At 31.6% G+C, this 23868-nt stretch overlaps 1 protein-coding gene across 3 annotated transcripts in view; it reads right to left on the bottom strand.

Annotated features, from left to right (window-relative positions):
* LOC106685094 (forkhead box protein J1.2) overlaps positions 1-23868 on the bottom strand; it is a 39012-nt gene that overhangs the window by 10060 nt on the left and 5084 nt on the right. The window contains exons 2-4 of one of the 3 annotated variants that reach the window (XM_067050612.1): positions 4975-5050; positions 2864-3022; positions 848-1023 (exon numbers count right to left, since the gene is read on the bottom strand). In XM_067050612.1, the coding sequence (XP_066906713.1) occupies positions 848-1023; positions 2864-3020 (333 nt within the window). In that variant the 5' untranslated portion in view covers positions 3021-3022; positions 4975-5050. Of the gene's footprint in view, positions 1-847; positions 1024-1345; positions 1440-2863; positions 3023-4974; positions 5051-23868 lie in introns of those variants that run through there. The other 2 variants (XM_014427590.3, XM_014427592.3) reach the window with 2 other exon arrangements.

Here is a 23868-nt window from a genome sequence, read left to right as displayed (position 1 = left end):
AAGCCAATTCATTAAAAAAAATCTACTAATACTCATCAATTATATTTTCATATCAATCATCTTAAACTATTTAAGACACTATCCTGAATAAAACATTGGAATGATTATGATGTAATAAGGAGGCTATTATAGATTAAGGTAATCAATACAAAACTATTATTAATTATTATATTTGTTTTAAAGGTGAATCGACGTTGGCATAATTGTCTCTAAATGAATTTTTTAAACTTGGATACATCAAACTAAGGTCACCTTGATAATGAACTAAGGGTCGAAACGATGAAGAAAATTAAAGATAGTTGAGAAAAATGATAAAGATAATGAGGTGTAGATACGAAACGTCGGCTTAAAAAATAAATAAATATGGTTTTGTTTATTTATGTTGTTCTTTGCTGACCGCACCCCCCGACAAACTTCTCCAATGATAAAGATAATGTTGTGTTTTAAATTAATTACCTACTCTCAAAAAACAAATTAGAATATTATATATTATTGAAGCAGGAGTGGCGTGGCTCAGTTGTAATGTACTGTTCTACTAACTCCAAGGACCCGGTTTCGAACCCAACTGTGACATATATTTATTCTGTTACTACAGCCGCGAGTTAGCCCTGTCGCTTCGAGACCCTACCCAGCCTCAGTGGGTACTCTTAATTAGGGATAAATCTGGTGGTCTAGCGTGATTCTGACCAAATCACATTCTTTCAAAACCATAGTTCTAGTAACAGTACTTCAGCTAGTAACTGGAGGATCACCTCTGACCCTTCATGGTTCTAGCAGTACTGATTTATTTTATTTTATTTAACTAATAATACTGTTAATAAGAAATAATAACTTGTGAAAGTAGTACCTGCCAGCTAGGATCAGCAAGCCGATAATACAGGAAATTTTCTTTTATCCAAGAGTATATTGCCGACAGGGTCATCTTATTCTGGTTCGCCCTCATCGCCATACATATCAGCGTAGCGTATGAAAATGGAGGCTTTTTATCTCCGCACAGTCTGTATTCTTCCGCCATTGCAGCATCTATAAATAAAAAAAATTATTAACAAAATTATCGTTTACAAGTTATTTAAATTACAATTTGCCATTTTTATTTGTTAGCATTGCCAACTACATATAAAACCATCTGAGGACTCAAGGTTATAACATTTTATAATAAATTAAACAAAAAAGTCGGTTGTCAATTAATTAATTGGAGCTACTTAAAGAAGAATTGAAACGACCAACGAGCCTCAGACGTTCCCCAACATTTGAAATAATAAATATTTGCGCCATGTGAAAGTAGCACATTATCCTTCACGGCTTTGACACAGCCTACAGAGTGGATATCTTGTAGGTTACCAACCTATGCTAGCCAAAGTGGGAAGGTCGAGATTCATTGCGTGGGTTCCCCAGAAAATAAAACAAATTGCTTTGGTGACGTCTTAACTCTCTTAACAACCACGGCCTCACACTCATATGATTTACATATGATCCAAGAATACGAAGGAAAAAAAAGAAGTTATTTCGCCCCAATATTTGATTAATTTAATGAAAATTATATATAGTTACTAGTCAAAAATGATGGGTCTGCCAACTATAATTATGGGGAATAAAAAGTTATAGCTGAACCAAAATGTTAAAAAAAAATAATTTTTCATTTAGAGTTCCTTATGCTTAAAACTACCTACAACACAAATAAAACATCATTTAAAGTAGAGTTGCTAAAATATGAGCCCTAACTGAGCTGTCAGTACCGAATGAAAAATATTATAGAATATTTTAGGTTTTTCTGGAATAAATAAAGTTCAGGGGCGTGCATTTTAAATACTTCAATATTTACTTAATGACATTTACTGTTCTCTTTGTATAGTCTAGGTAAAAAAGTGACCTATTGACTGAAAAGAAACAACGCACAATTTTTGGATGGAAGCAAGTCATACAGGACAGTCTGTTTGTATCATTCTGATTACTCAATTTCCATTTGCTTGAATAATCATCAAGCATCATATCTTCCTATTTTTTTCCCATATAGGCTTAGGGCTCTATAAACTGCACAAAAGGGCATAAACCGGATCAAATTAAACAAATTAGAACCATAGATATAAAATAAAATGTTTTTCTTTTTGAAACTAATATTCCGCCCTTATAAGGGCATTAAATCTAAATTTTGTTAATATAGGTTAAAAGAGGGGACATTCCGTTTTCCAACGGTTGTATTAATGTAGGAATTGAATAAAATGCAGGAGAATTGTGAACAATGGCCACCGGAATAATAATACAAATCCTCCAAATATATCAAGGTGAAAAATTTATAATTTTTTATTGCCTTGAATAATGCTATTTGAGGTTTTCATCCGACGCTAAGAAACGAATATCATTTGCTTTTTCCTATAAAAAAACATTTGTTAACTTACTTTACTGAAATTCTCATAATGTTATTCTAATTTTTAGTGAATAAAATGTATACTTTTGGCGCTATAAATGTTCAATTTTCTTAATAATTTTTTTGTTTACCAAAAACCCAGAGCAGTCTATTTTCTTCCTGGCAAAATCCTGAACATTTAGCAAATAGCTCCATTACAATCGGATGAATGGTGCAGCAGTGCATAAAGTAAGCACAAACGAAAATTCATTTTTAAATATTCGATATTTGAACACAATGAAGAATGAATAATTTAATAACTAAAACAATAGAAGAAAAAAAATCTAATACGTTCTGGAAAAGTATTTGAATCTAATCACTCGCATTCATATACTTCATAGAAAATTTACTATGTAAAATAGTTGAAGATGAGTTAGATTTAATTTGTCTTGATAAAAATATTTTTATATTTACTTCATAAAAGCTCTTATTCATATGCTTCTGGTATTGGATACATACTTAGAGTTAGCCTGAGGCTGATGGACTTCTTAGGAGCAGGAGGTTTGGGCGACGAAGGTGGAGTCGGGAGTGTTGGTGGCATGATACTCAGGTTGTTGAGCCATGTCAGGCTCGTGAGGTCCGCTTCTTCACCACACCGCGGGCCGACCATCGCCATGTCTGCAATAAATAACACAGAATTAAAAAAAAATGAAATTTCATGATTTATAAAGGGGGTTTATTTTTTGGAAACAATCAATGATCAATATACAGCGTGTTTCAGGGTTAGGTGGCCAAACTGAAAATATAACTTAAGGGCCCCAAAAAAAGGAAAAAAAATTCCTCTGAAGGTTTTTACATTATAATACATTCAGTAAATTTGATCTCAGTTATAATGGAGTGGTACAGGCGTGTAGAGAACTACCCATTGGTAGAACTCTAATGACGGTTTTACATTAGCAGGTCTCGTGGCAATCTTCTTTTTTGGCGCCTATTTATTATTCCTCGTAAGGAGTTCAGATCATTGACCGGCCTTGCTTAGACTTTTTGTTTAGTGTCATCAGGAAGATGACTAGACAGGATGAGTCTAACGGGTAACAATCGCTATAACTCAGAGGATGGTAACCTCGTCCTACTGAGTACTATTCTGCTAAATTCGTAGGAGGTTAGCAGACCTAGAGGATACTTAGCCGCCAGAGTTATGAAGGAAGATGCCTTCGTCCTGCCGGGTACTATTCCAACAAAGGCGAAGGAGGTATCTAAGCTCACAGAATAGCAAGTCGCCAGAGCTTACGAAGGGATAACAGATGGAGGGGAGAGATCATGTTAAATAGGGGTTAAATATAACGACTTAAATAACGGGTTCGTCTTTAAATCTTAACTATTTCAAATAGGGACTGTGTATATGTGTCCCAAACACACGTTTTTAGTGTACTGTTTCTTTTTTTTTCAAAACCCCTACAAAATTTTAAGGGCGTATTTATAAACAATGAACTTTCTCCTTTTACTGTAGAACATCTACATTCTAAGGAGTCCTTTGGAGTGTATTATTTTTGTTGTCAGTGTTTATAAAAGTGTATAATGTGTTGGGACATTATTTCTGAATTTAACAAACTTAAATCAAATAAAAACTTAATCCTACTACTACGTGACCTTACATAGTGTGTTGCCGACGCACCGGAGGGGGGGCAGGTGTTAACGTGTTGAATAACGGATTCGTACAGTACTGAAGTGAATCGAAAAATTTGATGTGTCGTCGCTTGAAGAACTCCGGTACAGTGGGCAACTCGAACAATGGATGCAGCTCCGATGGCCTCTTCCTCCTCCACGATGTTGTGCGTACGATTTTCCTCAACATCGAATCCTGAAAAGTTTGAAGAAGGCGCTGGGTTCCATCTGATATGTGGGTAAACAATGGTGCCCCATATAGAATACTTTTGTATATCTGCAGCTTCAATCTCAATGAGAGAGCCGGAGAAGTGAGGAGGTGGTTGAGACGATATGACTTTCGTCTTACTGTTTCGCCTCCTGATATAAATGGGCAGAGAGCTTAAGATGACGGTCTAGCTTTACGCCCAAATATACGATAGAGTTGTAAGGTGAGCTCACTGTATTATTCACATGGAGAGTCTTCGGCAGTCTTGATCTCTTGTGCGCTGAGTGCGCGAACACAACACAATCCGTTTTGGCTGCATTGGCTGAGATGTTCAAGTAGCCCAGCTTTTGAACAATCTCAGAGCATACTGCTTCAGCCTGATGTAGAGCTGTCTCGGCGTTCATACGACATTGCTAAGTAATATGTACGAAAATTAATAATATGTAAAAATAACAATATGTTTTTGTAAAGGAAAGTAATGTATAAGTTTGAGAGCTTCGGTGAGGCTTGAGGTGCTGCACTCTGACGGATTGTAGCTAAACTTCTTCTTCCTCTCGCTACACATCTAAACAAAGCGTTTGCGGACATACCTTCACTTTGAACAACATTTAATATGAATCTTAATGTTTACACTTAATTAATAAAGTAGTCAGAACAAATAAATAGGTTTTATTTATTTCTTATAACCTAAATCATTCTTAACAATGAAAATCATTAGGTGTGAAAATCTCCTAAACAAAGCATTTGCAGACATAACCTTCAGAGGAAATTGTTTTCTTGTTTTGAGGTCCTTAGTTCATATTTTCAGTTTGGCCATTTAAACCTGAAACACCCTGTATAAAAAAAAACAAAAAACAATATTTAGGTCCAACCTTACTGACCTTCATTAGAAGTATAACTTGAATAAAAAAACAAAACAAAATAAAATTATATTACAATGAATAAATAAGAAAATAGTGTGGGGATATTTTATAATCGTTGATTGATATTAACGATATTTTAATTAATCTAAATCGGTGAAAAGGTGAAAAATAGTTTTAACGATTTTTCGCAATGAGAGATTGTACAAAAAAACCAACATTATCTGATAAAAACTTTGATAACACTGTTTTGAATCTTAATTGCATTGCTACTAAAGAAATGAGAGTCCGTCAGTAAGATTAAGCTACCAGCAAAAATTGCGGCTGTTTCGAAGAAACAAAAAACATATTTTTGAGATCTATTAAGTAAAAAAAAATTGTGTTATTTCCTCTAAGAAAACGGTTTAGTTTTTACCTAGACTGCACAAGGGATACAGTAAATGTCATTAAAAAATAAATATTGAAGTATTTAAGATGAAATGCCCCCTGAAGGTTTTTATATTCCTGAAAAACCTAAATTTTCACTCATTAAATATATATATTTATATATTTGGACTAATAGATAAGTTTCCATCAGTCGATTTAACAAATGAATAGTTGCAAATATTAAATTAATATTATATTGTACAGTGGCCTTGTGCCCGCAGCCACACTGTGAAGCCCATGTTTAAGCGTCCATCTCAGTAGTTACTAAGGGAAAATTATTTCTCTGGAAAATATATTAGCTACTACTGGTACACTCCAGTCTGATTTGCAGGCCAAAGGATAATTAATCACGTCTCTAACAATATTATTTTAAACTTTGTATTGAAAAAATGGAAGAGTGCGATGGCTCAGTGAGTAAGGCGCTGTGGTAATAAATCCAAGGATCTGGATTCGAATCTGGTTGTGACAGATAATTGTTTATTCTGTTTTTGTAGCAGTGATCAATCCTTGGGTCAATCGGGTGAGTTCGGGGAGCCCTCCGAGTAACACCATAATAGCGAGAGACCTTTTTTTATTACTCCTTAGTCATATAGGTATATTATCATATAGAGGGATAACTATAGGTTACTGCCCTATTTTAACCATGATCGGAGGACCTAATTTTCTTTACGTGTGACCGCTACGAAATAAAAGTTGACCCCCTGCCGAATCAAACCGGCGCCGCTGCAGTACGAGTGGGTTAAAGACAATATTAGGGAAAAATCTGGGGGTTGAATGTGATCATGAACAAATTAAATTACCATTTTACATTTTGCACAACCGTTGTTCAAGACAGATGCTTCCTTATAAAGTATTGAACTCCTGACTTCATGGGTGTGTAGCAGTATGGATTTTTATTTTTATTGAATAAATAAATTGCTTATTATATCCATTGACGTATGATATTGCAGTTAAAATTTTCCTTTCCTTTCTCAGTTGAGAAGAAATGTTGTGCTGAGTCCCTGAGTTTTTGAATTCATAACCTTTTTGTAAAAACCCGATCTTAGGAGCAGTTTGCACCAGGAAGTTCATCACTCATCAACTATTTATATTTTTTACAAAATATTTTCTCTTTAAAAATTTGATGACACTGTAGTAACAGCGGTCTTATTTCGACCTGTTTTGAGAATTTACCTCCATATAGTTTTATAGTGATGATTCTTTGATTACATGATTATAGTATTACGCAGAAGTTATGACCACCACAAAAATCTTTTCCATAACAAAATTTTGCTTTTTTTTAAAAGACTAAACGATATCCACTGCTGGGCATACAACAATAGTTTCTCTTAACATCTGTTTTTGAATTTTGCTGTTTAATCTCTACTTTCCTGAGTAGATATGCAAGGTTTAAAATAAATAATCGGTCGATGGAATACCTGAATATCTGATGGCCATGCCCAGACTCAGGTAGGGGAGTGCATCGTCCTGTTGCACGCCACGGTTTAAGCTCTTCTGATGCGCAAAACTCATTTAGATCGTTCTATTGGAATTTTATTCTGCTAAATTAATATTTTATTAATCCCCCCCCCAATCCAAGAAGTTAAGCGACACTATTTACTTCCTACTTTTCACCTAGATCATTTTAAATGATAACACATTAGGGGTATTCATAATCTTTAGTTTAACCTGTTAAAGCATGTTAAATGGAGAAATGTCTCCTTCTTTTATCACGTTAAAACGATCTAACATATAGCATCATGATGAGAAAATAGTTGACCGTGGATAATATATATGAAGAGAAGATGGTCGGGGGTGCGGTAAGAAAATAACACAAACGAGTTGAAAAAACTTATTTACTAGTGCCAACGTGTCAGCCAGAATTTCTAGCCTTCATCAGGGCTAATAAAAAAGAACAAGACAACAACCAATGAATACAAAAAATAAAATACAAACAGAATGATTAAAGTAAATAATTGTACAGAATGAAAATTAATAAAAATAAAATGATTATAAGTGGAAAATAAAACGTATATATAGGTAATTAAATATGTAAGTAAAATTACATAATTAAGGAAATAACATTTAAAGTTATAATATGCAAAGAAATACGAATATTTTAATTTAATAATAATTTAAAAATTAAAGTTATGGAAAGAAAAAAAATTAAAGAAAGAAAATATATGTAACTCATGAAATATGTAAGTATAATACTAGAAGAAGAAACAAAATATAAAGTTGAGTTAGAAAAAATGAATAGAAAACATGACAATAATAATATGTAGTAAACATAAATAAGAAAAGAATAGAGAAGAGAAGGGGTAAAAAAAGAAGATAAGATAACAGCCAACTCGGGTCTGTTAATGAATGACGTCATGCAACAGACCAGCAGAGCTCTACACCATTTTGTTCGTAGTCGTGTTAGGTTACTTGCATGTAGTTTGTGTTTCATTGTCTTAGTATTGTTTTGGACGTTTTTTAACAAGACAATCAGCAGCCAAACTTCTACTTTTCACTTACTTTAGACTGGAACAAAATCTTAAAAGTAAACAATAACAAAATGTTTTTGAAGGAAAGGTTACTAAACAAGTTGCTCGGAAAATCCGCTTGGAGCTCTTGTGCATTTAACATTTAACATGACTTTAAATAGGACTGCTCACAATCCTATACTTACAATATTTAACGTAATAAAACTTTTGCATTTAACATAATATCGTGAATACCCATATTGATGGTTTACATCACAGTGGTGCTAAGTACATTTCCACAAACTTTACAATTAAAGGTTCTCTATTTTAGGAAAATCACATCTTTTCGATTAGTTTCCTAAATAAGAACCTTTAATTGTATTTTTCGTAGAGCTAGGGGAAATGTACTTAGCACCACTGTGAAGTAAGCCATCCATATGATCTATTATGGATCAAACCTTACGGAAATCAGTCTGAATTTCTCTCCGAACTCTAAATTTCAACTTCAACTTCATCAACTTCCAGTTTTAGTGTAAAAACTAAAGATATTATAAGATAGGAGTGGGTGAGCCTCGTATGACCTATTCTCAGCCTAGTCAGTACAACTGTAAACAAACAGTGCAACCAATGAAGTTTGGCGCCACTAAACAACCAAACAAACAAACTAAAGATATTATTCTCTTTAGGTCTTGTAAAAATCGTAATCATATAACAGAAATTATTGGATTATAAAAAGACCTAATAACAAACCTGTCCACTTTATTGGATTATATAACTTTACATTTTTATTTCCTTAATCTTGTTATTTTATTACATATTTAATTACCTATATACACGTTTCATTTCCCACTCGTTTCATTACATTATTTTAAATAATTTTTATTTTGTAGATATATTACTACATATATTACTAACTACTTAATGATTTTCATACTTATTTTTTTATTTATTCTTTCTTCTTACTTAATTTTATTTTTACTTTTCTCAAACAGCCTTTATTTTCTTAAAATACTTAGACTACTAGGTTTTTGCAATACTGATTTTTATCTATAATGTTAGTTGTTTTCTTATTTTCAAATCATTTTATAATTCCTCTTATTCATTGGTTGTTATTTTGTTTGTTGTACTTAAGCCAATATTTAATTGAGGCACTCGATCGTAAAAAATGGTAACGGTAAAATTAAAACTTTCAAGATATTAACTGTCAGTTACAATAGGTTTGTTCCAAGGACCGGTTTTAGTCAGCAAGAGCATGCGCAGTAGAGGATTTTGGAGGAGAAAACACTACTGCGCATGCTCCTGACAGTTTGCTGACTAAGGGGAAGCAGGGCTAAGATGAAGGCTTGAAATTCTGACCGAAACGTTCACACTTATGAATATGTTTTTACATGTTTGTGTCCTTCACTGACCGCACCCCAACCATCTTTCCTCTTTATATAATTTCTAAGAAAAAGTTATGAAAAATAAAATAAAAAACACTAAATTTTGATAAATATAATAAAGAACGAAATGGGATCCACTCATATGTGTGCAGTATACCAGCCAATGGAGATAGTTAACATACAAGTACACATTACTATACAAGTAAGATACAAATAGTGCAAATTAGGTCTCTTCCGCTAAGCTCTCCTTCACAAAATAATCGAAGTCAAATATATTTCGATGATCGGCTATTTCATTTAAAGTATTGATGCATATATCGACAAATGGATAGAAGGTGTAATAACCGTGCCCAACAACTAGAACCTGTAAACATGTCAGGCCGAAAAAACAAAAGCACTCCCTCGAGATGAATGTGGGCAGCAAAAAATAGGTTTTATAAAATATTTTAAGATTTTAAATATAGGATCTTCATCAGAGCTAAAAACAAATAACAACCATCTCTCCGAGAAACATAAAAATAAAGGGAAATAATAAACAAACAAGTTTGGAAATATACATAACAATAAATTAACTATAAAGTACTTTATTAATAAAAATAGAAGTAGATAGTAGTTGATTGATAACAATAGAAGACGAAGTATAATATTATAGAAGTAAGACCTATTAGAAGAAATTTATTTTGTATAATTCTTACTTCTATAATATTGTATTTCATGTTCTATTATTATCAATCTACTTTCTATTGTAATTAATCAACTACTTTCTACTTAATTCATTGTTATGTATATTTCCAAATTTGTTTGTTTATTATTTTCCTTGATTTTTATGTTTCTCTGAATGATGTTTGTTATCTCTTTTTTATTTTGTTTTTTAGCCCTGATGAAGACCTGAAATTCAGGTCGAAACGTCGGTACAAATAAATAAGTTTTGGTTTATTTGCTGACCGCGCTTCTGAACACCTTTTCTTCAAACTATTGTATTTGTTTGTATGCATGCATTTAACTACAGAATTCATTTTTTTTTTTTTAATTACGATGTTCGGATGGTATCTGAAATTTTTTGCGAATTGAAGATTTTGACTTTGCCAAATTCTTTAGAGATGTTCGAGGCATTTTTGTTTTTAAAGGACTAATTTTGGTATTAGATTATGGTAAGTGACGCCTGATTCATGGTAAAATATTTGGAATTGGTAACTAGTGGGAGGAATTAGTCCCGAAAGTGGGTCTATTGGTCCTTTCCCAGAGTCGCCGCCACTTACTGACCAACGTGGGAATGTCAAGATTCATTCCTCGGGACCACCGTGAAATAAACATTAACGGGATATTAGTAAATATTAACTATCTGAGCCCCACGCGCGCGGCCGCCGCATCCCTCATGGTTAGGGTTAACACATTAGGTTTGTTCCAAGGATCGGTTTGAGAGTCAGCATACTGTCAGGAGCATGCGCTGTACGTGTTTATCCCTCCAAAATCCTCTACTGCGCATGCTCCTGACAATTTGCTGATTCTTAAATCGGTCCTTGGAACAAACCTATAGTAGCTGACTTTTTAACATCTTGAAGGTTTTCATTTTGCCATTACCATTTTTTGTGATCGAGTGCTTCAATTAAATACTGGCGAAGTACAACAAACAAGATAACAACTATAATGAATAAGAGGAATTATGGAATGATTAGAAAATAAGAAAACAACTAATAATATAGATAAAAAATAGTATTGAAAAAAAAAAACCATGTATAGTCTAAATATCATAAGAAGATAAATACTATATGAGAAAAGTCAAAATATGATTAAGTAAGAAGAAAGAACAAATGAAAAAATACGTGAATGAAAATCTAGTTGGTAAATATATGTTCCAAAATGAAAATTATATAAAATAAAGTCATGAAACTTTAACAAAATTTTTATCTACTACAGCATGGGGTGAGGGTACACAAGACAAATGAGGGAAGAATTAAAGTACCTTAAAACTTCAGATACCGACACATACAGGAAAACACTGAACAATCTCGTCAATATTGAAAGAGGAGTACGAAGTGGTCCGAAGAAAGAAAAGAAAGGCAGTCGAGGACCATGAAACTAAATGGAAGAAAGAAAATAAGAACTCCCAAAGAAGCCTAACTAATGATATTCGCGTGGTCCTTTGTGGCCGGTAAGTGATAAAAGTCATGAAAAAGTGGGAAATAAAACATATATGTAAGGAATTAATCACTCTTCATTATAAAAAATAACAATTTTCTTGAATCTTGGCAACAACCCCCGTAATATGTTTCAACCTAACATTATCGAAAAAGGTTTCATTCAAGTCTGTGATCTCCACTTGTAAGTTTGAGGGTTTCAAATTAATCGTTACCGCAAGGTTTTTCCAATTAGAATTGCCATTTTACAACAAAAAATTATACGTTCCCAACTACAGAAAACTAGCGAGACTAAATCAATAAAGTCATACTATGTCCTTAAACATTATCTTAATTATCGAGTAAAAGCCAACAATGAAATAACCTTTAATAAAAATACTAGCTGCCCTAGAGTGTAGTAACCCTCAACATAGTAATGGTCATGTGACAACTAAATTCTTTAATCGAATAGTGGATTATAAACGTTGAAAAGAGTAGGATAGAAAATCGTCCGGTTGATAATAATCAAATAGGTATAAAGATACAGTAACGCTATACTATACCTCAAAAACACCTTCATATACAAATCTCCAACAAAAAATTAAAAAGTTTTGAGTGGAAAGCATGAATTTATTTACAAATTTTCTTATAATAACTTTAAACCTTTATTGTTCATTTATGCTTAGACCAAATTCAAATTTTTGGAACCACTGGAAAGACGAGGTTTCCTTAATTTTTTAATTAATTAACAATTTTTTTTTTTTTTTTTGTTAGAGACATTCCATGATTTTACAGCAAACTGGAGTTAATTCGTAACAGTACAATCTTTGGAATACGTCAAATTCTAAATAAAATAAAAATAAAAGATTATTCTGATGTGGTACTATTTAAGAAAAGAAGCGATATTATGAATTGCATATCATGAACGAATGAGAGTCTAAGCATGATGACAATAAATAGGAATTTATTGAGGGCAACAGTACACCAATGAAAAAAGTTTCATTTTGTTGACCTGTGTTATTAGTTTGGCTACATTATTTTGTATCCGTTTTAGTTGATTTATTTATATTATTTATTTTCCATGAATTGTTAAATAACAATCCCTTACTATCTATTATTCACTTATCTTACATTTTTAAATCATGTTACTAGAATATCGATCGTCGAGGTCGTCTCGAGACCAAAGAACTTAAAATTTATCTGACTTACAAAGGCATTTTGATAAACTTTAGTTTGGATTTTAAATTACATAAAAAAATGCCTATATTAAATTTCTATATTTAAATTAATTTAAATTCAGTAGCTAGTATTTTTATTAGGTGTGATTCTAATGCTACTCGATAATTAAGATTAAGATTAAGAATTAACTTAGCCTTTTTCTTTTCTATAGTTTCGTAAGAGCTCTTTTGCTTGAGTTGTATAATTATAATTTTTAAAGTAATTGGTCTAATTAATATCTAAAGTATGTATTGCTTATTCTTATATGATTGAAAGTAATTTATTTATGTATATGAAAAAATCTATATAAGAGATCTAAAATTTTATTTTATTGCCAATCATCAAAATAAAATTTGAAATAGTATTTTCAAATCTGTTAATTTAAAAAGAAATATTAAGTGGCAGATATAACAGTTTTTGTTCCTTTCCATTTATTGTTTAAGCAATTTTTCAATTATTTTTTTTTATAACAAATGTGTCAATCCTCTAATTTTAATTCCCTCACATTGTCAAAAAGCGGATATGACATATTCTGTAATCATAAAAGCTATATTCATAAGTGTTTGAATCAAAAAATACTAAAAATAAGTGTACAATGGTTTTATGTAATTTCATTACATTCTCAAATGTTGGCAGTTTTTCAATAGTTGTTGATGGGAAAAACTAAACCAAACGTTTTGCTACTCTTTTCAACGTTTGTAATCTACTATCCGATTAGAGAGTGTTATTTCATCGCTCGCTTTTACTAGATAACTAATTAAGATTTTTCCATTTTTGTTCCCTATTATGGCTCCTGAGTTATTTTTTCTTCCAGAATTCCTTCATGATTTTATCCAGGACTATGTTGAAAAGTATTGGAGACAAGCCGTCGCCTTGTCTTAGCCCTGTTTTTAACAGATATAAAATAAGTAATTTATACATTAGATATTAATTAAACCAATTACTTTAAAAATTATAATTATACAACTCAATTAAAAGAGCTCTAACGAAACAATAGAAAAAAAAAAAGGCTAAGTTAATTCTTAATCTTAATTATCGAGTAGCAGTACAAAATAATGTAGCCAAACTAATAACACTGGTCTACAAAATGAAACTTTTTGAAATTTGATTTGATAATTTTGGTTGATTATGTTCATTGGTATACTGATGCCCTAAATAAACTTCTATTTATTTCCATCATGTTTAGATTTTCATTCGTTCATGACATGTAATTCATAATATCGCTTCTTTTCTTAAATAGTACCACATCAGAAAAGTCTTTTATTTTTATTTTATTTAGAATTTGACGTATTCCAAAAATTCTACTGTTATAAATTACTCGTAACTCCAGTTTACTCTCCAACAATGGAATGTCTCAAACACAAAATGGAAAAAAAAAATTTGTTTGTCAGATGTACCGATATCTCAGAATAATTTATGAAAGCTCGTCCTTCCAGTCGTTTCAAAAAATTTGAATTCAGTGGAAGCATAGACGAACAATAAAGGTTTAAAATTATTGTAGGAAAATGTGTAAACAAATTCATGCTCTCCACTCAAAACTTTTCAATTTTTTGTTGGAGATTTGTATATGATGATGTTTTGAGGTATAGTAGGACCTTACTGTATCTTCATACCTATTTGAATTAATAAATACTAAAAATAAGTGTCCAATGGTTTTATGTAATTTCCTTACATTCTCAAACTTCGACAGTTGTTGATGGGAGAAACTAAACCAAACGATTTGCTACTCTTTTCAACGTTTGTAATCTGCTATTCGATTAGAGAGTGTTATTTCATCGCTCGCTTTTACTCGATAATTTATTAAGATTTTCCAATTACTGTTTAAGCTGTTTTTCAATTTTTTGTATGAAAAAAATGTCTCAAGCCTCAAACGTTAATTCTCTCACAGTGTCCAAAGTTGAAACTTCAGTCTTGATTGAAAATTTATCCTATTATTTTTCGATTCCCCATATTCTGTAGTCTTAAAAGCTATATTCATAATTGTTTGAATTATTATTTTTATTAATTAGAAAATACTAAATATAAGTGTCCAATAGTTTTATATAATTTCATTACATTGTTAAATTTCGGCGGTTTTTCCGTTGTTGTTGATGAGAAAAACTAACCTAAACGTTTTCCTTTGCTACTCTTATCTACTTTTGTAATCTGTCCGCTATTTGATAAGGAATTCAGTTGTCAAATAGACGTTACTGTGCTGAGAAAGAACTCTTGGGTAGCTAGAATTTTATAATTGTTATTTCATCGCTCACTTTTACTCGAAAATTAAGATATAGATTAAGAATTAAGTAAGACCTTTTTTTATTCAGTCTCGCGAGTTTTCTGTTCTTGGGGCTGAAATTTTTTTTATTGATAAATAGTAATTCTAGTTGATAAAATCTTGTGTTAAGGATTAATTTGTAATTCTCACACTTACAAGTGGATATCACTGGCGTGAGATCACAGACTTCAATGAAACCTTTTTTTGGTAACGTAAGGTCGAAACATATTACACGTGCTATGAGCTCTTGCCAATCCCCAATTGGAGTCAAGAAAATCATTATTTGTAATAATTTAAAAAAAAAAGTTCTTTCATTTACTCGGTTTGGGTCTAATGGCTTTTATATATCAATCCATATGTATTCTTGTATATTTATAATATTATTGACTGTATAAAATATATAAAAAACACAAAAACCAAAAAAGCTTCCAGTAAACTAGGACAAAAAATGATTTTTAGGTAACATTAAATCATATTTGTTTTTAACGTACTTTTACACCCTAATTATCTTGTAAATCAGAATTAAGGAATTTTCATGCTTAGTTTTGTTAAAGAATTTTTTTTTATCAATATTCTTGTTTACATAATTATTCATAACTTCTCTAGATATCAAACTGAAAGTTACTCCATCTTTTGTTTATATAAATTACTACTTTTCCTAGCCATATCAATATAATCTAAAATTTATGCCTATGTAAAGGAGAAAATGTAGTTTCAGATAAAAGAAAACGTCTCAAATATTTTATTTAATACCCCCATTTCATGTAGTTTATTGAACTCGTAGTATCGTTTAAAAAAAAAAAATCAATCTGTACCGCAACAACCCATGAAGGTCAGGTGTTACTTTGTAAGGGAGTACTGTTACTAAACTAACGGTTGTGCAAGGAGGTGATTTGATCAGAATCATGCTCCACCGCCAGATTTTTACCCAAGTTAGGGTACCATATTTAAGAGGCTGGGTGGGCTCCCCAGGAGGGCTCCAGAACCCACAGGAGCACGGCTATAAGTGTCGTTTAGATCGTTGAAGTCATGTTAATATTATCGCTCTTTTTGTTTATTTTTTAAGATAAATAATTGATAATTGTCATAAATAACGAAGACAGCCATAGACATATATAGACACTCTTGTGACTTTTGGGAATTTTATATTGCGTCATAATGACTTATGACGCAATATAAAATTCTATTCCCGGGTGGTACTCATTCCGTTGTAAATTAGTAGAGAATTCTCTGTGTTCTTCTGTACGGAAAGGATGTAGCCTCTTTAATCACCTCACTTTCAAAATGTCAACTGTAAAAGGCGAAGTGTTCCTCCTAACAGCTTAGGTCCTTTTAACCAAGAAGAGACGACATAGATTTTAGATGGCCGAATCATTACACGGGAGAGGGTTATGGGAACGAACTTTAAAATTATCGAATTAGGAGATTGTTGATTGACGTGTGTAATATATTAAAGGACCCGATGTTCCTTTAAAAAAAAAAACCAAATAGTAATTAAACTATTTATAGCAAGCCAACGTTTTGGCCCAATTTCCAGGGCTTTATCTGGGCTAAAATAGATATAAACACATAAAGTAATATAACGATGTAAGAGAATAGATAACATGACATATAAGAAATCATTAAAAGCAAATTATATTAATAATATAAAAATGAACAATTTACTTTGTCTTTAGCTTACTTTTATTTTATGTTATATATTCTCTTACTTTGTTACGTTATGTTCGTTGTTTTTTATCTTTTTTAGCCCTGATGAAGCCAAGTACAGTAGGGCGAAACGCTGGCTCATTATGAATAGTTTAATTACTATTTCAGTTGTTTTTTTTTACATGGTGTGTTTACATTGTTGTTCTCTTCGCTTACGGTTAATTTCATCGAAACTTCTTTGTATTCTCTTTTATTGTAATTTTTACATACATGTTAAATTAAAGAAAACTTAAGGATGAAAGTAGTTGATGGGATCTGATAAATATGGGACCGAATAGACACTAGCTCAAAAATTCCCGGAACATTTCATTAAAAACGGATTAAAGAAAATAGTTTGATCGGTATTGATCAAACACAAATTTGACTACAGAGACGGAACCAAATTTTTTCTTCAAGTCTACAGCTTAAAATAATAATGAAATTTATCAGTTCTCATGGCATAATTTGTTTTCATTATCTGCATGAGTAAAAATCTTCCGTAAAGTAGTGGGGGGAAAAATTTTATATCGCTTTTCTGGGCTTTAATAATAGTAGAAAATGAGATCTTGAAAGAAGTTTTTAATGGATTAATGGTACTGGTAGTGGTAATATTTGGTAGAACGTATTTATCGGCCTATTGATCCTTTTGCCAATGAAATTTAAAAGGGACAACCAATCCTTAGAGGAAGTCTCGTATTCTCGGATCCTATCAGAGCCAAGAAGCCTACACCTTAGTGACGCGTACGGGCCACAGTCTGCTATATAATCTGGATAAACTTTTTCTAGGATTTAAAATTACGTACAAAAGGACCGTTGAATGACCGATAGCAGAAGGCGTACTGACCAGATGTACGTCACGGGACAGTGGTTGGAATATTGCTTGGTTAACCACCGGCGTCATCTGCAGCTGTACCGATAGCCCAAGCTATGAGTGACTTTATCTTATCCGTGACGATTGCTTTCGGGCCGGATATCTGCAAAGAGCAGAGCTAGCACAAGAATTTTACAAGGAAAAGGAAAACTTAATTTTAGGCCCACCCTTTCATTATTCTCCCATCCACAAAAAAAATCAACTGTATTTTAATTAAAATATTTCTAAATAAATATCATTAACTCATAATATTACTAACAATTAAAGGTCAGAAAGAAATATTTTTCCTCAAGCTAAATATAAATTCTGATTCGACACTTAACTTTCTTTAAAGTCGACAGCAAGGATCAAGTCTCTTTGATCACCTCTCCACCTTCCTATTTCCGACCCTGGCTAAGATAATCATTAATCGATTGAAAACTTGTTTCCAGATCTCATTTTCTACTGTCCTTAAGTCCAGAAAAATGATTTAATATTTGTTTTCTTCCTTCCATTATACTCATGCAGGAAAGACAGAAGTTTTAAGAGAAATTTCTAAAAAATTAGTGCGTTCATGATAAACATAAAAGGACAATCGACAACTTTTAAACTAAGCCATAATCTACAAAAAATTAAGACAAACTACAATTTGCTATTTAATACCTAACCAAAATTATTTAGTTTTTTTTTTTCATACCCCTATACCGAAATAAGTAATTGAATACATACATACAGGTAGGTATATGTATATCTGAACCCCTCAATATAGCGATTATAAACAATTATAGTGAGTAGGTTGGTCGATGTACGACATGTCACAATCTCACAAGAGGAGATTAAGTCTCCCCAATCTCAAATCTCACAAAAGGAGATCATAATACACAAAAAAAGGTAATCCTTCCCCGCCGCACCCGCCCCACATTGACCCCCGGGGAGCGACTATTAGCTTAAAACGGGAAGAGGAAGCTTTAAGATAGTTAAATTGAGCAATATTTAAAAAGCGCCTGAAATTGAAAAACGGCATTTTTTGTCTATGTTTTATTTATATTATTATAATTTAATACCATAATCACATATATTATGTAACCTGCAAATGGGATAAAAATCAATAAAGTAAATTATAATAATATATATAAAAAATACCGTTTTCAATTTCAGGCGCTTTTTAAATATTGCTCGATTAACTATCCTTCTATGTTATAAAGATATATATATTTTTTCCTTTTGTTCAACTAGATTTTTACAGTCAGTCCATTTTGTGCTGTTAATTATTTGTTTAATTATATATGTATAATAATGATAATTATTATCTATAATTATCATCATTATACATATCATTATATATCTATAATGATAATATTTTCTATAACTCACAAGCTCACGGGAGTTTGAAAGTCTAGGAGATGGATATATTTGGTGTTCGATTGATGTTAAGGAAGAAGCTTTACGGATGGATTTGGGTAAGGAGTTCCGAAATGAGGTAGCTCGAACAGCAAGGGATTTTTCAAAGAAGCCAGTTCTGGAGTACATATATAAAAATCGGAATCTTGTATTTAATTTAGGTTGTTTATAACCTCCCTCTCCCCCCCCCCCCAAAAAAAGAAAGAAAGAAATTAAAGGACCTCCATCACCCATTAACGTACCCGAGACCCCGCCACTTGGTTTCAGACGGCCCTGATCGCGAAAGGGTGCAGACATCAATGACAGGGGAGGTCATGCGGTCCACTCAGTCAATAGCCTTCATTACTCTTTCAGCCGGTCTTAAGTCTTTATAACTCCTCTCGAACATATTATAGATGTAATCCTACTTACACCAGTGACCTGACTGCTTATATCTACTTTGCGGTACTTATATATGTTGGAATATCGCTTAGCGATATAACTGTCCGCGTTCCTGTTGGCTTTGAGTATCGGGGCTTAACTCAATAATACTGATGTGCATTCCATACTTATAGGCTAACAAAAATATATGTAAAAAAAAAAATAGTTGTTTGATTTGTTTGTAATTTCTGAAAAATATATCTCCGGAACCATAAGAGGTAAATATATCTGCCAGCACTAAAAATAAAGCTAGGTAAATGTACTATAAAATAGTTTGTGACGTTTTAATCCTCGTAGGAGTAGTGATGTTTATGATATTTTCAAAAATTATAAATTATAAATAATAATTTAGAAATTAATATTGTCAACTACTACTCCTACAAAAATAAACATTATAAACTACTTAATAGTAAATTAAACTAGCTTTAATTTGAGTGCTAATAAACATGTACGTCGAATAGAATAGACTATTGATTTTTTTAGTGCATTCCTTCTGAAATGTTGCAATTTAAAAAGCTCATATCTCGCGAACTATAACGTAAATATGCCTACTAGGGCTCATGCTTTAGCAAATTTACTCTGCTTTAGATGATGTTCTCTTAGGTTTTCTAGTGTTATTTGGAGTTTTAAAGATATAGAGCTCCGAATGAAAAATTAATTCTTTTTAACATTTTGAAACAGCTGCTATTTTTTATTCCCCTGTAGCAGTCAGCGAGCACGGAGTGCCGCTATATCCCACCAGGGGCCAGCACTACAAGCGTCTAAGCAGCTGTATAATTGTATATAAGTTTATTATTATATAAATACGATCTGTTGTATAAAATGTATATATGTTAATATGTAACATGTAAGAATGTTAATTATAAAATAAAAAGAGATTGAGCAATAAGATTCTACGGAACTATCTCAAGTAGAGTTAAAAGAGTTACCTTACCCTTACCTATACTTGGTAGACTCATCCATTTTGATTAATAATTATACATAGATTTCATTAAAGTAATCAAAAATTGAGGTGAAATAACTACCTTTCTTCTCCTCATGGAATCTATAAGCCAGGCATCTCCATACCATTACACTCCCGCCTTCATATTTTACAGTAACTGAAACGTTTTGCTTCCTGAATTCTTCACTTTTCCTTTGCCATTTCGTCTTTCTGCATTCAGATCCAAACAAAGTAAATTTACTCTCTTCAGAGAATAATACATTTTCCTAAAAACTGATAGCCTTTTTGATGTAATTCCATGGAAATAAGAGCCTTTTTTTATGATTGTTTTCTTTCTCGAGACTCTGCTGCAAATTCCTTCAAAATTTAAAACATTTCTAATTGTAGTGCTCACACAGACCCCAGCAGTGGATTCGACCATATTAGCTATAGTACAAGAGCTGGGAAGAAGAAAGAGCAGTTATCTCACACCAATTTTTAATTACTTCAATAAAAACTATGTATAATTACTAGTCAAAATTTATGAGTCTGCCAAGTATAGGTAGGGGGACTAAAAAATGGCGGCTGTTTCAAAACCTTTAAAAAAAAACATTGATTTTTCATTCGGAGCTCTATATCTTAAAAACTACCAACAACAATAGAAAATCTAACAGAACATTATTTAAAGAAGAGTAAATTTGCTTAAATATTAGCGCTAAAAGAGCTATTTACGTATAATAGTTCTCGAGATATAGTTTATTAAAAAGCAAAATTTCTTAAATATCTACTGAAAGATTAGTAGTTAGTTAATTTATTTTGAGAAATCTATATCTCAGGAACTATGTGACGTACTGATGTCTTTTAGCACTCAAATTAAAGCTAGTTTAATGGACTATACAGAGGTTTATAAGCTTTACCTTCCTAGGATTAGTAGTTTTCATTATATTTGCTAAAATAAATTGATTTATAGTTGTTTGGACAATAAGTTTGATTTATGAAAAACTTCATTTCAGAAACCATTGGACGTACACATGTATGTCAGCGCTCAAATCAAGTTAAAATAGTTAATTATGTTTATCTTTGTAGGAGTAGTAGTTTTTATGATATTTGACAAAATAAACTCACAAAATGTTAATTTCTAGTTGTTCGTATAAAATATTGGATTTCTGAACAAATATATCTCTAGATCCATAAGACGCAAATATGTCTGCCAACACTCAAAATAAAGGATATTAAGCTAATAGACATCTGTACGTCAAATGGTTTTTGAGATATACATTCTTCAAAATAAATTCACTAACTACTGATCTTTTAGTAGGTCCTATACAACATTTTTATGAAATGTTGCTTTTTAAAAAGCTATATCTCGAAAACTATTTAACGTAATTAACTCTATTATGGGTTATATTTTAGCAAATTCACTCTTCTTTAAATGACGTTCTCTTAGGTTTTTTTTGTTGTTCCTACTTTTTAAGACAGAGCTCCGAATGAAAAATTATTTTTTTTTATCGCTTTGAAACAGCCGCCATTTTTTATTTCCCCTAGCTATACTTGGCAGACTCATCAATTTTGACTAGTAATTATACATAGTGTTCATTAAAGTAATTAGAAATTGGGTTGAGATTTTTCTTTTCATCCTCTCATTACTTTTTTTGGAGGTCCTTTGCGCCGGTCATTTGCAGTTATGACTCTTTCTTCAAATTTCTCAATTACGAATTTGACAATTGAAAAATTATTACCTAACAAATCCGCTATTTCGAATTACGATTGTCTTTAATTTCGATTTTTTTTTTTTTTTTGTTTTTGGCATAAATTAAATCAAATTAATAGATTGAAATATTTTATAATTCTGATAGAAAAGACTAGGATTATACTCAAGAATACAACCAAGAGCAAGCAAACAAACATAGTTTGCAAATACTTTTTTTCCTTGTGTTTTAATTATGTTTAAATAAATTTTCATTATGATCAATATTTTTAATTGAATTTATACTGTTTTCTAAAAAGTTTTAATTGTACTTTTTATTAAGGAACCTAAAACCATTTTATTATCATTTAAATTCATTATATAAATAAAAAACAAGGTGTGCAAATACTTTCTTCGGCCACTGTAAAACTGGTCAGTGAATATATTTTTTCTTTTCAATTACTGGACAGAGCTCAACAGAAAAATATCTTACGGTTCTGTAACACGCATAACTTTCAGCAGGTCTATTTATTCAGAAATTAATATAGCTCAAAGTAGTGAAAGTTTTATGATGTGGGCACCGCACCATATTTTTTAGATGGTTTGAACACTAATTTAGAAACGCGTTTTTTCATTATTCTTTAATAAAAATATCTATCATTGAATTAATACCAAGTCTCACTCATTCAAGTCATTATTAAAAGTATTGGCGATGCTGGTTCAGTGTGCAGTCGGGGTTTCGTAATTGTAATTACAATACTTGTAATTGATATTTTCCCCTAGAATTCCAAGTTATTACTATAAAATTACAAGCAATCAGTAGTAATATAATTACAAATAAATTGACACCAAAACGGAAAAAAATCTGTTTTACTAGGGCTCCAAAATATTAAAATGATATCTAGTTTAGGACTCCGCGTTGCCCTGTAGATTTCTTAACATATTACGGTTAATTTATATGTTATCGGAGATGCTTAAAATATAATATAATCGAAAATAGAATATAAAATCGATTATATAATCGCGCACTTTCCTACCGATTTATTTCAACTTTTAGGATTTCTACTCATAAGAAATATGTTCGTATAAACTGAATTTACACAAGAGTTAAATTGCATTAAATTGTAAATTCTGCAAGTACTAAGGGTCAAGAAGTAATTGTAATAATTGAGAATCACAATTAAAATAACAGTAATTGTATAAGAGGAATAGCAATTACTTTTCACAATTACAATAACTTTAATTGCGTCTTACAATTACATCAGTGTAATTGTTCTTTAAGACCATTAATTTTTGATGTTTTGGACCAATTAATGGTTATCTTAGTGTAATTATAGTCTAACTGTAACTTGTAATTGAAGATGCAATTACATTGCTCGTGTGATGATTCCTGCCCAGCACTTGCCCGACATTGACCGACTTGAGCCAACTATTTGGACACGAGTATATACCCAGCTTTTGTATGGGAAGATAAAAGTCAATTCATATCCACTGATAGCATTATCCTTTATCATAGCATTGATAAAGAGGAAAATGTACGGTTTTAAAGATAATTAGAGAATAGGAAGTTAGAATAGATTTGTAGATTTGACCTTCCATATTTATTTTTAAAATATTTTATGTTAGTGTGAGATGCCACATGGCTAAAAACGACATTCTTCAAAAACGACGTTTCAGGCGCTTTTTAAATATTGCTCGATTAAACAATCTTAAAGTACCCGCTTCCCATTTTAAGTAAGTATTTCAAAAGTGATATAGGACCGTCGCTCCCCGGGGGTTCTAGTAAGCCATTCTCCCCATTTCTTGTAAGCCCCCAGCTATCATGCCACCAATGTATAACCACCTTCAGCGGACCATATTTGCTCATCTTATAATGCCGAAGATATAATGTTAATTGTATATGTATAATGTATTGCATTATATTATTATTTATTCTGTAACCATACAAAAAATAAAGAGGTTTTAAAAAAAAAAAGAA

Source organism: Halyomorpha halys, unplaced genomic scaffold, assembly GCF_000696795.3.
Source record: "Halyomorpha halys isolate HHAL.00 unplaced genomic scaffold, Hhal_1.1 Scaffold657.1, whole genome shotgun sequence".
Lineage (NCBI taxonomy): Eukaryota > Metazoa > Arthropoda > Insecta > Hemiptera > Pentatomidae > Halyomorpha > Halyomorpha halys.
The sequence above is the reverse complement of the archived record's forward strand: the minus strand, read 5'-3'. Positions and strand labels throughout refer to the sequence as shown.